We start from the raw sequence: 14,936 nt of genomic DNA on the forward strand, positions 1-14,936 counted from the left end.
TGAGCAGTGGATAGATTTCCTGAGATTATGTGGTGCATGGGTTGTAAACTTAACATGGCACTCCCTGACTGGATTCCTCAGTGTCAGGGATAGGACAACTGGGGCCAGCTGTCTTATTGTATACCATTAAGAAGTGAAAGTTCCTGTACCTCCCATGATGCGCCACAGGTACCAACTTCCCTTGGTGCCGGTGGGTGCTCGCACACTTCTGGCCCTACCCCCGTCCCCGTCCCCATCCCTGTCCGAACCCTGCCCCTCCCTGCCCCTGTTGGACCGCTCGCCAAATCCCCACCCTGGCCCTGCCTCTTCCACGAGCGCACCACATTCCTCCTCATCCCCCTCCCTCCCAATGCTTGCCATGCGAAACAGTTGTTTTGCGGCACAAGCGCTGGGAGGGAGGGGGGAGAAGCAGGACGCGGCAGCGTGCTCAGGGGAGGAGGTGGAGGCAGATTGGAGGTGGAGGTGAGCTGGGGCGGGTCGGCAGGTCGGGGAGCTGCCAGTGGGGACAGAGCAACCACCAATTTTTTCCTGTGGGTGCTCCAGCCCCGGAGCACCCACGGAGTCGGCACCTATGTGATGCTCAGGATAGTCCCTGCCATACTTCTAAATTTGGGATTTATTCTGACCCATTTGTATGACACACAAGGACATTTTCAAATAAAGATTACCAGATAAATATGCAACAACATTCTCATCAGAAGTAGGATTTATTATTTTCTGTGCTTGATATGTTGATGGAATGCTTTTGGGAATGCTTTGGAGAATATGAGAGGGTTTATGCCACAAAGTGAGGCTACATCTTTGGGAGGTTCAATTTAGAAGAGATGTTTGCTCAGATGGGGCTATAAACAGAAAAAAATATTCTAATTTGAGCAAAGGTTCTGGTACTTTCACCTTTTTTCCAATTTATCCTTACCTGATGGGAAGACCCCAGGTTTGTTTAAGCTACTCAAGAATGTTATGTTGGTGACTAGCTCGTAGATATTAGTAGAAATTCTAGTGTGGTCTACTTAATTATATATTTGTTGACATGCAATGAAGTCTGTTATCTGTGAAGCTTAAAATATCGATTTTTGGTTCCTTTTTTCTCTAGATTGATTTTCATCTGGAAAAATCATCAAATCCAAGAGTAACTGTCACCAGCCCACAAGAAAGTGAAAAAAATGACCAAACCAATGAGTATGCTGCTGTAGCATAGACTTTTTAAAAAGTAGATTAGCAAAAAATGAAGGATTGTAATATTTGACATTTAAAGCATGTTGTTATCTGTGATTGATAATTTATAATGTAAAGATACAGTTGAGTACCACCTATTGAGTCTTGAAATGATAATGCCATATGGATGGACAGATAATGAACATCCTATTAAAAGGAAGATTTAATTATTTTCACAATATGTGACTTACTGATGAGATTTTAGGGGGAAAATGTAAGGGTTTCTGTTTAGAAATACTATAAATAAGTGAGCTATTCCTTCTTCGTTATCAGATGATAGTACTAGAATCAACCCCATGTGTTAGTCTTCCAGTGTGCTACAAAAAAGCATGTTAGACGTCAGAGTTTTTCAGCAATTTTGTTTAGAAAAGAACATTTTTGTGACTTCTAATGGAAAGATATATAATGTTTTTCTTAGATTAATAAACAGCTAAAAATATGAGGTATACTTAATTTCCAGGCTTATAATTTAGAGGTAATAGGCCAGATTCTCCTCTTGATGGAGTTCACCCACATAAAACTGGAGTCGAGAATCTATCCTAATTAGATGTTCCAAACTTTATAGTGGCTTTCCAATAAAGCAGCAGCATTAGTGGTGGTTCTGTTAACAAAAAGCACATAAATAGCACTATAAATAGAGAGGGGGAGAGAGACTTCAGTACTGCAACCTGATCCATGTACTTGGATCCCTGCCGCTGCAGAAAGACCCACTGACTTCAGTAGAACTCTTCACAGATGCAGGAAGTCTGCGTGCACATAGAATCATTTGCAGGATTTGGGCTATAGAGTAGAATTGGGTAACATTTTTCAGACGCATGATTTATTTGCTGAAAAATGCAGTTTCACTTGACTGCAAACTAGTCAAGCAAATGGCATGAATTTGCTGAATAGTTTCAGACAATTTTTTTTGTGGCCGACTTAGGACCATTCACAAAATGGCTGGAGGAGGTGATGTTGAGTAGAGCAGTGCTTCTCAAGCTATCTGATGTGGGGGACTGGCAAATTTTTTTTTCCAACGTACGCGCAGACCGGCAGCCAATGGCTCGCAGACCGGCACCAGTCCACGGACCACCACTTTGAGTAGCACTGTAGTAGAGCACTTACCTGTGATGTGGGAGGCCTGTCTTCAGTTCCTGCCTCTGCCTGTCGTGGAGGAGGGATTAGAGATCAGTCTCCCACATCTCAGGAGGGTGCCCTAGCCACTCGGCTGACAGTTATAGGAGAATAAACCATATCGCTTCCTCCTCTAGCTCTTCTGTGTACCTAGCCCTTTGTTTCCTTTGCTTCCAGAAGTGACTGCTGGAAACTAGAGCTGTTGATTAATCGCAGTTAATTCACACAATTAACTCAAAAAACTTAATTGCAATTAATCACAGTTTTAATCGCACTGTTAAACAATAGAATACCAATTGAAATTTATTAATTTTTTGGATGTTTTTCTACATTTTCATATATGTATTCTCTGTTGTAATTGAAATCAAAGTATATAATTTTTATTACAAATATTTGCACTGTAAAAATGATAAACAAAAGAAATTGTATTTTTCAATTCACCTCATACAAGTACTGTAGTGCAATCTCTTTATTGCGAAAGTGCAACTTATAAATCTAGGGTTTTTTTGTACATACTGCACTCAAAAACAAAACAAAGTAAAACTTCAGAGCCTACAAGTCCACTCAGTCCTGCTTCTTGTTCAGCCAATCGCTAAGACAAACAAGTTTGTTTACATTTACAGGAGATAATGCTGCCCTCTTCTTATATAGTGTCACCAGAAAATGAGAACAGGCATTTGCATGGCACTTTTGTAGCCAGCATTGCAAGGTATTTACATGCCAGAGATGCTAAACATTTGTATGCCCCTTCATGCTTTGCCCACCATTCCAGAGGACATGCTTCCTGCTGATGATGCTCGTTAAAAAAATAATGCATGAATTAAATTTGTGACTGAACTCCTTGGTGGAGAATTGTATGTCTCCTGCTCTGTTCTGTCCGCATTCTGCCATATATTTCATGTTATAGCAGTCTCGAATGATGACCCAGCACATGTTGTTCATTTTAACAACGCTTTCACCGCAGATTTCACAAAACACAAAGAAAGTACCAATGTGAGATTTCTAAAGATAGCTACAACACTTGATCCAAAGTTTAAGAATCTGAAGTGCCTTCCAAAATCTGAGAGTGACGAGGTGTGGAGCATGCTTTCAGAAGTCTAAAAGAGCAACACTCCGATGTGGAAACAACAGAACACGAACTACCAACAAAGAAAATCAATCTTCTGCTGGTGGCATCTGACTCAGATAATGAAAATGAACATGCATCTGTCCACACTGCTTTGGATTGTTATTGAGCAGAACCCATCATCAGCATGTATGCATGTCCCCTAACCTGGTGGTTGAAGCATGAAGGGACATATGAATCTTTAGTGCATCTGGCATGTAAATATCTTATGATGCCAGCTACAACAGTGCCATGAAAACTCCGGTTCTCACTTTCAGGTGACACTGTAAACAAGAAATGGGCAGCATTATCTCCGGCAAATGTAAACAAACTTGTTTGTCTGAACAATTGGCTGAACAGGAAGTAGGACTGAATGGACTTGCAGGCTCTAAAATTTTACATTGTTTTATTTTTGAATGCAGGTTTTTTTGTACATAATTCTACATTTGTAAGTTCAACTTTCATGATAAAGAGATTGCACTACAGTACTTGTATTAGATAAATTGAAAAATACTATTTCTTTAATTTTTTTACAGTGCAAATACTTGTAATCAAAAATAAATTTAAAGTGAGCACTGTACACTTTGTTTTCTGTGTTGTAATTGAAATTAATATATTTGAAAATGTAGAAAACATCCAAAAATATTTGAATAAATTGTATTCTATGATTGTTTAACGGCGTGATTAATTGCGCAATTGATCACGATTAATTTTTTAAATCGCACGGTTAATTGCGATTAATTATTTTAATTGCTTGACAGCCCTAGTGGACACAAAACAAAATTTCTGTCAACTGTTGATTCACCTGAAGTTTTCATCAGTTTTGGTTTGGGTCGAACTGAATCCTTTTTCTTTGAACAGCCAGCAGAACAAGAAATCAGTTATTCACCCAGCTTTACTATAAGGTAAGACAGCTTCATTCAAATATAAAACCATAAGCTAATATGTTACTTTTCAAAACTGGGAAGTTTACCCAGTCACAATGTTAAATTTTAACTAACTTTTTACAACAAATATTAAGAAATTTTAAATCTCTGTAGTAGATTAACAGATTAATGGAAGAAAATTTAACTTCTGTTTTAGTTTTGAAAAGTTGTACTGCGGCTGATTTATCAGCCAATGAGAAACTAATTTATAAATGAAAACACTGGCCCAGATCCTCTGCTGGCATAACTCAGTTTAGCTCCACCAATGTCAATGGAGCCATCTCTGTTTACACCACTTGGTGATCTGGCCCACTAGTTTTTTTGCACAAAACTCTGCTATAAGGGCTCTATGTATTAATCCTGAGCATAGTCCTTACAGTTTAAAAATGTTACTTCACCTGTTGCAGTAAGATGGGTCCAGATACGCTGAGGTTTCATTTGCACTAGTACGTAAGAGCATCATCCAGAACATTGGTTGTCTTTATTACATGGATTCCCACTGTCTTTATTTTTTTTCTAAACTTCAACAGATAATGCCACTATGTTGCAAGTCATAGAAATGAAAATTTCTCGGATCTTAGCCATATTTTAGCTAACTATAGATATGTGATAGAGGTTTCTTGGTTTTGATTTTGAGTAGGTTTTTTTGTTAATGCTAGCAAATTATTACTAAACACTCACTTTTTGTGGTTATCCTGCAGTTAATTTTTTTAAGTTCATTCTAAGCTGCTGAAACAAACTTTAAAAAATGTAAAAAAGCATTCACAGTCATTGAAAACCAGCTAAACTGCTATATTTTCTCTAGCAGATATTTCGATATTTCCCCCCAATGGAAAAGTAATGTATGTTGACCCTCCAATATATCTCAGAGTGTTAGCAATAGATAGACAGATATATAAAAGGTGACATTAAAAACCAGAGGAACAAAGTCTGTACATATTGCTAGAACTCAAATATAAACTTTTACAGTGTTTAGATTTGGGTGTGGTTTATTGAACTGGGCTGGACAAAGCACTGGAGAATATTCCTGTTGGGAACAATTCTGCACTTGGGTCCCCAATTCAACAAAGCCCTTACCTTGTGCTTAACACCACCTTTAGTCAGCAAAGTGTATGGGCATGTCCTTAAGTGCTTTGCTTAAGTCCCAATGACTTCAGTGGGACATAAGCATGTGTTTAAAGTTAAGCACATGCTTAAATGTATTTTATTTATATTTTAAGCAATGGTTAAAAAGATCTGTAGAAGACCTCTAGGCACTCTGACAATTAATCTTCCAATAGTTATACTGGTTGCATTTAGTTAATTTGCTCCTGTTTTATCAGCTACCAAAAACCAACTGTATCTTCTCTGGGTACATATGCTCTACTTTCTGTAAAAACCATAGCAAATAAATGGCTGTTGTAGCACACTTTGCTCAGTCAGCATTGGGTCGTTCATGTGCCTAGTTAGTATTAAGCACATGCCTAAATGCTTTGCTGAATTGGGAGCTAGGGCTCTGATCATGTGACTGTTGTACCTATGCTGAGCCCCACAGAAGTCAGTGGGATCCATGTGGTGCAGAGGTGCACCTCTTGTTACAGGATTAGGGTCTAGATGACCTAATAGGTACTTTCCATCTTCAGTACCTGTGATTTTTCCTATTACTCCTAGGATCAACAAATAGATAGAAAATGTGAAAACTTTAACGGGACAGATACAATTTCAAAAACATATTTGTGTGAAAACTTTGTATCTAACAGTAGGTACATGAAGATCCCAATAACAATATTTTCTCTTTTTCTAGTTTGTTTATTCTGTGTATTTGGCAGCACGCTGTATTGTCAGTGGCATTGTTTCCCTGTAAAGTCAGTGCCTCCCTTTCTTAAAAGACTTTTATAAACATCAATGGGAGAACATAAACTTTCATATTTTTTCATTTTTTAAAAAATTTCAGGACATGCTATTTAAAGGGTTAAACTGAATTTTGTTTTCAAATTAGTCAGTTTTAAAAAGTTCACGTTGATAGTATATAGTTAACTCTAATGTAAGATTATTTCATTTATTGTCTGACAGCAGGCAGTTTTCATTCATTCTTATAAATTTCTCTCTGTTGCTTACCTAGGAAACATCTGAGCATACGTTTCTTCAGGATAGCAGATAAGACTCTTTAGAAAATAAAAATATAGGCATTTTCAGTATGTCATCTCCTGTAGTGATATATAGTATCATTCAGAACATGAATGTTGTACCAGGTACTCTTCAGTTTGCAGAGAAAGGATAAGCATAGTCTGTAACTGGTAGTTCTTATGACATCACAGTGAAAGTGATAGATCATATATCACTGAATCCTAGAGTGGGTGGCCTTATTAAGAGTGTTCCCTTTAAAATATTCAGTGGTGTAGGGATAACAGAAGTGGCTAAACTAAATTCCGTGTTCCCCAAATGAGAATTAGGGAAACTCTGTTTACCCTTGACCACCCCACTGAAGATATTTCCTTTGGACACCAACAATTAGATATCACCGATTACTTGAAAATCTTAGCTATTAGGAAAGGAGGCATCTCATTATTCTGCTTATAAATGCACAGGTCAGGACAGGACTTTATATTTGTTCTGCATAGTTGGCATTCAACAAATACTTTATTGAATTGTTTAAAGCTAAACAATAGCTATATCTGTTCACTAGGGATAGGCCGGGAAATGTTCAAATCAGCTGTGCCTTCCTAATCTGTACCCATTGTAGGCAGTTAAAGGAGGAGATTAAGCCACCAATGCAGCAAAGGATTTAATCATGTGCTTAAGTCCCATGGGACGACAGCATGCACTCAAAGTTAAGTACATGCCTACATGTTATGATGAATTGGGTCTAAATAAAGTAAGTTCATATAAGGAAATGGAACTGCCTCACCAATTTCAGTGTATGAAAGTGAAGACAAGTTAAAAAAAATCCAATCTAAAATAAAGCTAAATAAATATTTCTTGTCTGTTAGCAGAAAAGAAATACCCCCCTAAAATGGCAGTCCGTACAAAATACTGAAAAAGAGCGTTGGTCCTGGGTATCTTAATGTCTGGCTCAAACACCCATTAAGTTGGCCTTTAAAATTAGTCAGATACCAAATAAAGTACCTTAAGAAATGTTATTACAATTATTTTACTATAAAAGTTACTTATTTTATAAACCACAACAGCAGTCTAGTGCACAGGAGGATTGGAGATATCCTCCTAGTGGCTGGCTAAGAACTCCACACACAGCTAGCCTGTGCTAAATATCACATTTTTATTACTCATCTACTTCCCACCATGTCTGATTGTAGGCTGTTTGGGGATGGGGCTATCACTTACGGTATTTGTACAGCTGCTAGAACAATGGGTGAGGACTTTGGGCACTACTGCAATATAACTGTTAAATAATCACAAGAAGAGCAATTGCATAGGAATACTGTTCATAGACATATCATTTTGGGTGGTTGAAATCCCGCTATGTAGCCTCTAGCCAAACAAAGCACTCTAGACATGCCAGTATATAGTAAAACCATTCACCGGCTTATGGATTATTGTTTATGGGCACATCAGTGTATGCATCAAATTATGTATAGGTGAATACATAATGTGTGATTGAAGCTTTCTGTTACTTTGTTAATGGAAAGTAAGATGCTTTTGGTTTCAGCTGCTATTCCTTATACTTAGTACTGGTTCTAATGGTATTTCTCATTATATTTTACTTACTGAAAAGGGATTATACATAATTTAAAGTTTTAAGCACATGCTTCAGTGCTTTGCTGGGTTGAGATCAGAACTCTTGAAGAATTGAGCCCTGAATGCAGAGGAAGAGAACAGCCTAGACCTGGCAGAGACGCTGTCAATGGATGAGGAGCTCAGAAAGAGATGTGTATGGGGCTGGAAAATTCTGGGAGATAATTAAAGCCTTTACAACTATAGGGTGTAACTCTTTTAAACTGATTGAAGCCAACTCCTGGCATATCCTGTACTGCAGAGCTCCAGCGCTTATTTTGTGCCAGGGCTTGGCAGTTCATAGCCTCGGCACCTCTGGGCTTGCTACATCAGTTATAAATGTAAAAAAATTGCTTGAGCCTGGCCACCTCTTTCATTACAAATTAAGCACTGCAGAGCTCCCCACTGGTTTCAAATCAGGGATATGATGTGGCCTTCTTTATAGGATCATTTTACTCTTTGGCCTTAATCCTGCAACAATTTACTCACATGCTTAACTGGGCACACTAGCTAGCCCCATGGAAGTCAGTGCAAAAGGTCAAGAAGGTGCTTAATGGGCCCCAGGCCTTAATTTTCGTCACTTGTCCTTTGGTGTATGCTTGCAGGGATGTGGAGTATGCTTGGACCAGTTGTTTAAATCACTTCAGTAAGTGTAAAATAATCTAAAGAGAGAGGCTCCAAACCCCTATATATTTTTTTCCTCCACAATTTAAATTTTTTAAGGGGGCAGTTATTCTGGCTGCTCAGGGCAGTCCAGGCCTGGCGTAAATCAGGGTAGCTTCACTGGCTTCAATAGAACTCTACCAGTTTACACCAGCTGAGGAGATGGCCCAGAAATTTGTTTAGTGTGACTCCAGAAAATTTTCAAAGTGATTCAATACATTTAGAACTGGTGGTAGTGGGGCTTTCTAGTGGTAGGCTGAGATATTTAGGCTCTGAATTCTAGCTACAATATTATGTATATTTAAGTCAGAACATGCCTTTAAATCACGGGTGCTGACACCATTCAAATGTTTGTTGTATTATTTACTTTCTTGTGTCTTTCATGTAATTATTTAGATAGTGTGGTTATAATGTTACTTTAATGTTTGCATGGGGAAAAAAAACCCTGAAATCCTAGCTCTGTTCACGCTCCCTATTTGGAATTTGACTTAAAGGTGCTTACATTTCCCAGTCTCCAAAGTGAAAGAATAGAAAAGGCTGAGCAAAGCCAAACCCCTCCCCACCGCACCCACCACAAGTAGATGGTCTGAGCACTGATTGATGATCTCCAGCAGGGAGACCAGAGCAATTCTGCCCCATTCCCTACTTCAGAGAAACGCCCCACGGTACACCCTGCTGCACAAAGAATCACCCCTCCCCCACTTGGCCTTCAAAAATCTTTTCTCCTTCCCTGTTCAAAGGGAGTACACCAGTTCTGATGCCAGAGGGAGCCTTGGCATCTACAAAGGAAGAGCACAGTTTCCCTCCAAGGCAAGTCAATACAAATAAGATGCTTGCCATCAAGTTACAGTAGATGAGAAATCAAGTGGCAATTCAAGTGGTGTCAAAGAAATGGCTCAATATGTCCAAGAGTATCTTTCATAGCTGGATACCTTCCTATTTTCCTTCTAGAAAGGAAAGAAAGAAAGAAAGAAAGTAGCTATGACAATTATCCTTTACCTACCTGCACCACAGTCTTATATGGGTACATGATATTTTTAAAAACAGGCATTAAATAAAATATACTTTGCAAAACAAATATATAAATCAAATATTATATTGTAAAATGGTAGAATGCTTTTGTGAACAGAAAACACCTATTTATTTATAAAGAGAATTCTATGCCTTCATTCAGTTATGTGTGGGATTTTTTCCCCTTATTCTGTTGTAGACCCAACACTGTGAGGGAAACCAGAGGTATGTGACAGGTTTCAGAGTAACAGCCGTGTTAGTCTGTATTCGCAAAAAGAAAAGGAGTACTTGTGGCACCTTAGAGACTAACCAATTTATTTGAGCATGAGCTTTCGTGAGCTACAGCTCACTTCATCAGATGCATACCGTGGAAACTGTAGCAGACTTTATATATACACAGAGAATATGAAACAATACCTCCTCCCACCCCACTGTCCTGCTGGTAATAGCTTATCTAAAGTGATCATCAGGTGGGCCATTTCCAGCACAAATCCAGGTTTTCTCACCCTCCACCCCCCCACACAAATTCACTCTCCTGCTGGTGCTAGCCCATCCAAAGTGACAACTCTTTACATAATCAAGTCGGGCTATTTCCTGCACAAATCCAGGTTTTCTCACATCCCCCCCACCCCCATACACACACAAACTCACTCTCCTGCTGGTAATAGCTCATCTAAACTGACCACTCTCCAAGTTTAAATCCAAGTTAAACCAGAACATCGGGGGGGGGGGGGGGGTAGAAAAAAACAAGAGGAAACAGGCTACCTTGCATAATGACTTAGCCACTCCCAGTCTCTATTTAAGCCTAAATTAATAGTATCCAATTTGCAAATGAATTCCAATTCAGCAGTTTCTCGCTGGAGTCTGGATTTGAAGTTTTTTTGTTTTAAGATAGCGACCTTCATGTCTGTGATTGCGTGACCAGAGAGATTGAAGTGTTCTCCGACTGGTTTATGAATGTTATAATTCTTGACATCTGATTTGTGTCCATTTATTCTTTTACGTAGAGACTGTCCAGTTTGACCAATGTACATGGCAGAGGGGCATTGCTGGCACATGATGGCATATATCACATTGGTGGATGTGCAGGTGAACGAGCCTCTGATAGTGTGGCTGATGTTATTAGGCCCTGTGATGGTGTCCCCTGAATAGATATGTGGGCACAATTGGCAACGGGCTTTGTTGCAAGGATAAGTTCCTGGGTTAGTGGTTCTGTTGTGTGGTATGTGGTTGTTGGTGAGTATTTGCTTCAGGTTGCGGGGCTGTCTGTAGGCAAGGACTGGCCTGTCTCCCAAGACTTGTGAGAGTGTTGGGTCATCCTTTAGGATAGGTTGTAGATCCTTAATAATGCGTTGGAGGGGTTTTAGTTGGGGGCTGAAGGTGACCGCTAGTGGCGTTCTGTTATTTTCTTTGTTAGGCCTGTCCTGTAGTAGGTAACTTCTGGGAACTCTTCTGGCTCTATCAATCTGTTTCTTTACTTCTGCAGGTGGGTATTGTAGTTGTAAGAAAGCTTGACAGAGATCTTGTAGGTGTTTGTCTCTGTCTGAGGGGTTGGAGCAAATGCGATTGTATCGCAGAGCTTGGCTGTAGACAATGGATCGTGTGGTGTGGTCAGGGTGAAAGCTGGAGGCATGCAGGTAGGAATAGCGGTCAGTAGGTTTCCGGTATAGGGTGGTGTTTATGTGGCCATTGTTTATTAGCACTGTAGTGTCCAGGAAGTGGATCTCTTGTGTGGACTGGACCAGGCTGAGGTTGGTGGTGGGATGGAAATTGTTGAAATCATGGTGGAATTCCTCAAGGGCTTCTTTTCCATGGGTCCAGATGATGAAGATGTCATCAATATAGCGCAAGTAGAGTAGGGGCTTTAGGGGACGAGAGCTGAGGAAGCGTTGAACATGGAAGTGTGAAAATTGCTCAAGAGTTTGACTTCTTGAAGTCTATCGTATTTTAACAGCTCAATGAAATACATCTGAAAGTTGCCTGAATATAAACAAAGGGATGAACCCTGATACCCTGAAGTCAATGGGATAGTTTGCATGTGTCATGATTCATAAGTTTGAACCTATTTGAGGTAACCCTCTGAAGACTGGAAATATATGAAGAGTACCAAAATTGACAAGAAGGTCATAGGTCACATCAGCAAATTGAGAAATATAGTTATCTTTCCAGTGACCTTTGACACTAATAGTTGAGGAGTTCCAGTCTGACTATGCAGTCCTTCAGAATCAATTCACATTGTCATGACTTTGAGACATAGAGATCAGAGGTCAAGCCAAAGGCTTTCAAAATTCTAAGGAGAATTATATTTCCTAAGAAACATGGCATGACTTTCAACTCTTCATAGCATAGGGGGATTTTTTACAGTTCTTCAAAGCTACATACTATACAGTATAAGAGCATTTCAGTTACACATGTGGAAATAAGCATTATTCCTCTTTCAGAAACAATTCCCCTTCGTTGAAATAAAAAAGTATTGGAATTTAATACCTTCATCTATGTATAGAAAATGTACAAGAGTAGATCCGAACAGGATACTAAAACAACACTCACTACACTTCTAAAAAAAAATAATAATCAAGGTTAATAAACAGATTGTTCTCTGTATAAAAGTGAGTAATTTAAAAAACCAGACAAACCCATGTTAAATGACTGTGACCTAGTCAGAGGACCTGGTTACAACACCACTGTCTGGGGTTCCAGCATGTGGTACAAAATCAAATCTGTAATGTGATAGGTTCTGACTGGTGCCATTAATGGGCCTTGGCTTTACCCTGGATACAACTGAATCCCATTCAGGCAACAAATTTTAACCCTACTGTAACCAGGTCAGCACCCTTGGTTTAGTTGTAGTGCAAAATCACCTATTTGTGCCTTAACCCCTAACTTGATTCACCTCCCTATCACAGGTCGAGCTGAATCGTTAAGAGGAGCTCAGGGTCTGATTTTCCTCCCAGATCAGGTGATTGCAGGCTACAGCAAGGCCTGTTGGGGAAGGGGGAAAGAACTCTAAAAAGAGCTCCCTTCCCCTCAGCTGGAGATGGTCTTGGTGAAGCTCCCTGGGATTCCTGTTGGCTCTCTGTGAGGGGGTTGGGGATAGGGCTTAGGTGAGGCTTGGCTGAATAGGTTAGGAAGGAAAATTAGATCAAGAGCCTGCTAGTGAGGCTCTGTAGGATAAGCTGAAGCAATGTGTTCAAGGGCCAGGGTTAAGGCCTAAGAAGTATGCAAACCAGAGTAGGAAGTAGCTCTGAGGGAATAGTGAAGTGTACGTCTAAGGCTGGAGCAGATGCCTTAGTACCTCAGGGCTGGAGCCCTGAGCAGAGGGGAGACATGTACCTGAGCTTCCTGGAAGAAGCAAGGTCTGCACCTGAGGAGAGGAAGAGTCTCTGCAGAGCCCCAGCATGGAGACAAGAAAGAGGTAGGACTTTGGACAGTTGTTTGGCCCAGATGGGATGGACTTGGACTTGACCAGAGGGTGAAATTAAATTACGCTACCAGTTTGGGGAAGTCTCCAGTGGAGGGAAACTGAGGTACAGCAAGGAAATAAAAGCATAGCCATGCAGCTAATGTCGTAGGGGTAAGTAAAATCCCCCTCCCTCTCCTGTTCAGAGTACCCAGATTTGTGAAGCCTTATTAACTTGCTACCATATGTTTAAAATTTATTTGTACCTTTTTATTCATGTCAGCATGGGCTTTCCCTAGTGATATTTGTTCCCTATACCCCCAATCAAAAGCTGGTTCTAAAGTTTCACTCAGGTTTACTCCATTATCCAGGGCCACAACTTCACTCCCATATAACACCTAAGCATCTCTGGTTGTTGGATTGCCACAACTGTTCTCCCAGTTCTGTACTGGAGCATGATGCCCAGGCTGTTCCATATTTCATCTAGGTTGTGGCTTCCTAGATGGAAGATTTCATCCCTCCCTGACATCCAAGTGCTTAATTTCTTTCAAGCATTAGACCACCACCCCAGCTTGTGAAATTAGAGTCCTGTTCTTGTTTCTCATATCAGTGCAATGTGCTAGTTCTAACTCACTGGGCTACTTTCCTACTAACTGTCTACATGGGAGTCCTGCTATAAAATCCGTTTCTGGCCAATGGAGAAACAGAAATGGCGAAGGCTGCTACTGTTCTTCAATACACTTCATACAAGCCAAGGCCTAGCACTACACAGCCAAGTCATTTATCTTGTTTCAAAAAGATGATGGTTGGTTAGGTAGAAAATCCTGTTTAAAACTTCTTCCAGGTGGTTTTTCTAGCTTTCTGAAAGCCCATTACCTGCTATGCAAATGGAACAAGTATGTGGCAGCGGATCCTTCTTTCTCTAGTACATCACTCAAAACATGGACATATAATAAAGCTTCAACACAAATCAGAAACTGGAACTTTGGCAACTTTTGGTGGCTGCACCTACCACGAACACACGTGAGCACACCTTGTCTCTGTGCATGTGAAGATATCCTCTCAACCTGGTGGTTCCTCTCCTCTAGCTGTCTTCACTGGTGCATATATTGCCATCATTAGATTGATCTCTCTCCTACTGGTTCTGCCTCTGTTCTTGTACAGCCTGCCTGCCTCTGCTGAGTGTTTTCGTAACACTGTGTACACAGCCAGAGATGGAGGTGAAAGCTGGATTCTTTGGCTTCTCCACTTTGTTAGGGGCTGATGGCAGAGCATGGATGCAGAATGAAGGAGGGACACCTACAGGAATCCTAAGCAGTATTGTCACTGGAGAAAAGCAGGGGAGTAGGAATTGGGGGAAAAATCATCACTGTCTAGCTAAATACTTTGGGCTTCTGCTGCTAAACCTGTAATGTTATGAACCACTTTAGGACACCTTGAATACAGGAACACAATGATTCTGTTGGAGGAAGAATAAAGCTGGGATTTTCAAAGGAATTCAAGGGATTTAGTTGCTCAACTCCTATTGAATTTCTATGGCAATTGGGCACCTAAATCCTTTGGGCTCCTTTGAAAATCCCAGCCTAAATTGTTTAGTGACACACTGTGTTATTGCCTGGTTTGTTTATTTACAGGAGATAATGAGTTCATGAAGTGAGCCTGCCAGGATAGATCTGATGCGGTCGGTATGCTCTGCCAATATGTGCTTCTTGGGGATACTGAAAGGAGCCCTGCATTATTTAGAACCCGAGGGCCATTCACCTTGGCAGCAAACAAATACTTTAATACTTTA

At 40.2% G+C, this 14,936-nt stretch overlaps 1 protein-coding gene across 3 annotated transcripts in view; it reads left to right on the top strand.

Moving 5' to 3' along the window:
- Window positions 1-7,232, top strand: part of DCDC2 (doublecortin domain containing 2) — a 156,211-nt gene extending 148,979 nt beyond the window's left edge. For 2 of the 3 annotated variants that reach the window (XM_075125354.1, XM_075125355.1), the window contains exons 12-13: window positions 1,094-1,179; window positions 4,295-5,334. In XM_075125354.1, coding sequence (XP_074981455.1) covers window positions 1,094-1,179; window positions 4,295-4,337 — 129 coding nt within the window. In that variant the 3' untranslated portion in view covers window positions 4,338-5,334. Of the gene's footprint in view, window positions 1-1,093; window positions 1,180-4,294; window positions 5,335-6,460 lie in introns of those variants that run through there. The other variant, XM_075125353.1, reaches the window with a different exon arrangement.
- The last annotated feature ends 7,704 nt before the right edge of the window (window positions 7,233-14,936 follow it).

The sequence above is a fragment of the Caretta caretta genome, chromosome 2 (genome assembly GCF_965140235.1).
Source record: "Caretta caretta isolate rCarCar2 chromosome 2, rCarCar1.hap1, whole genome shotgun sequence".
Classification (NCBI taxonomy): Eukaryota; Metazoa; Chordata; order Testudines; family Cheloniidae; genus Caretta; species Caretta caretta.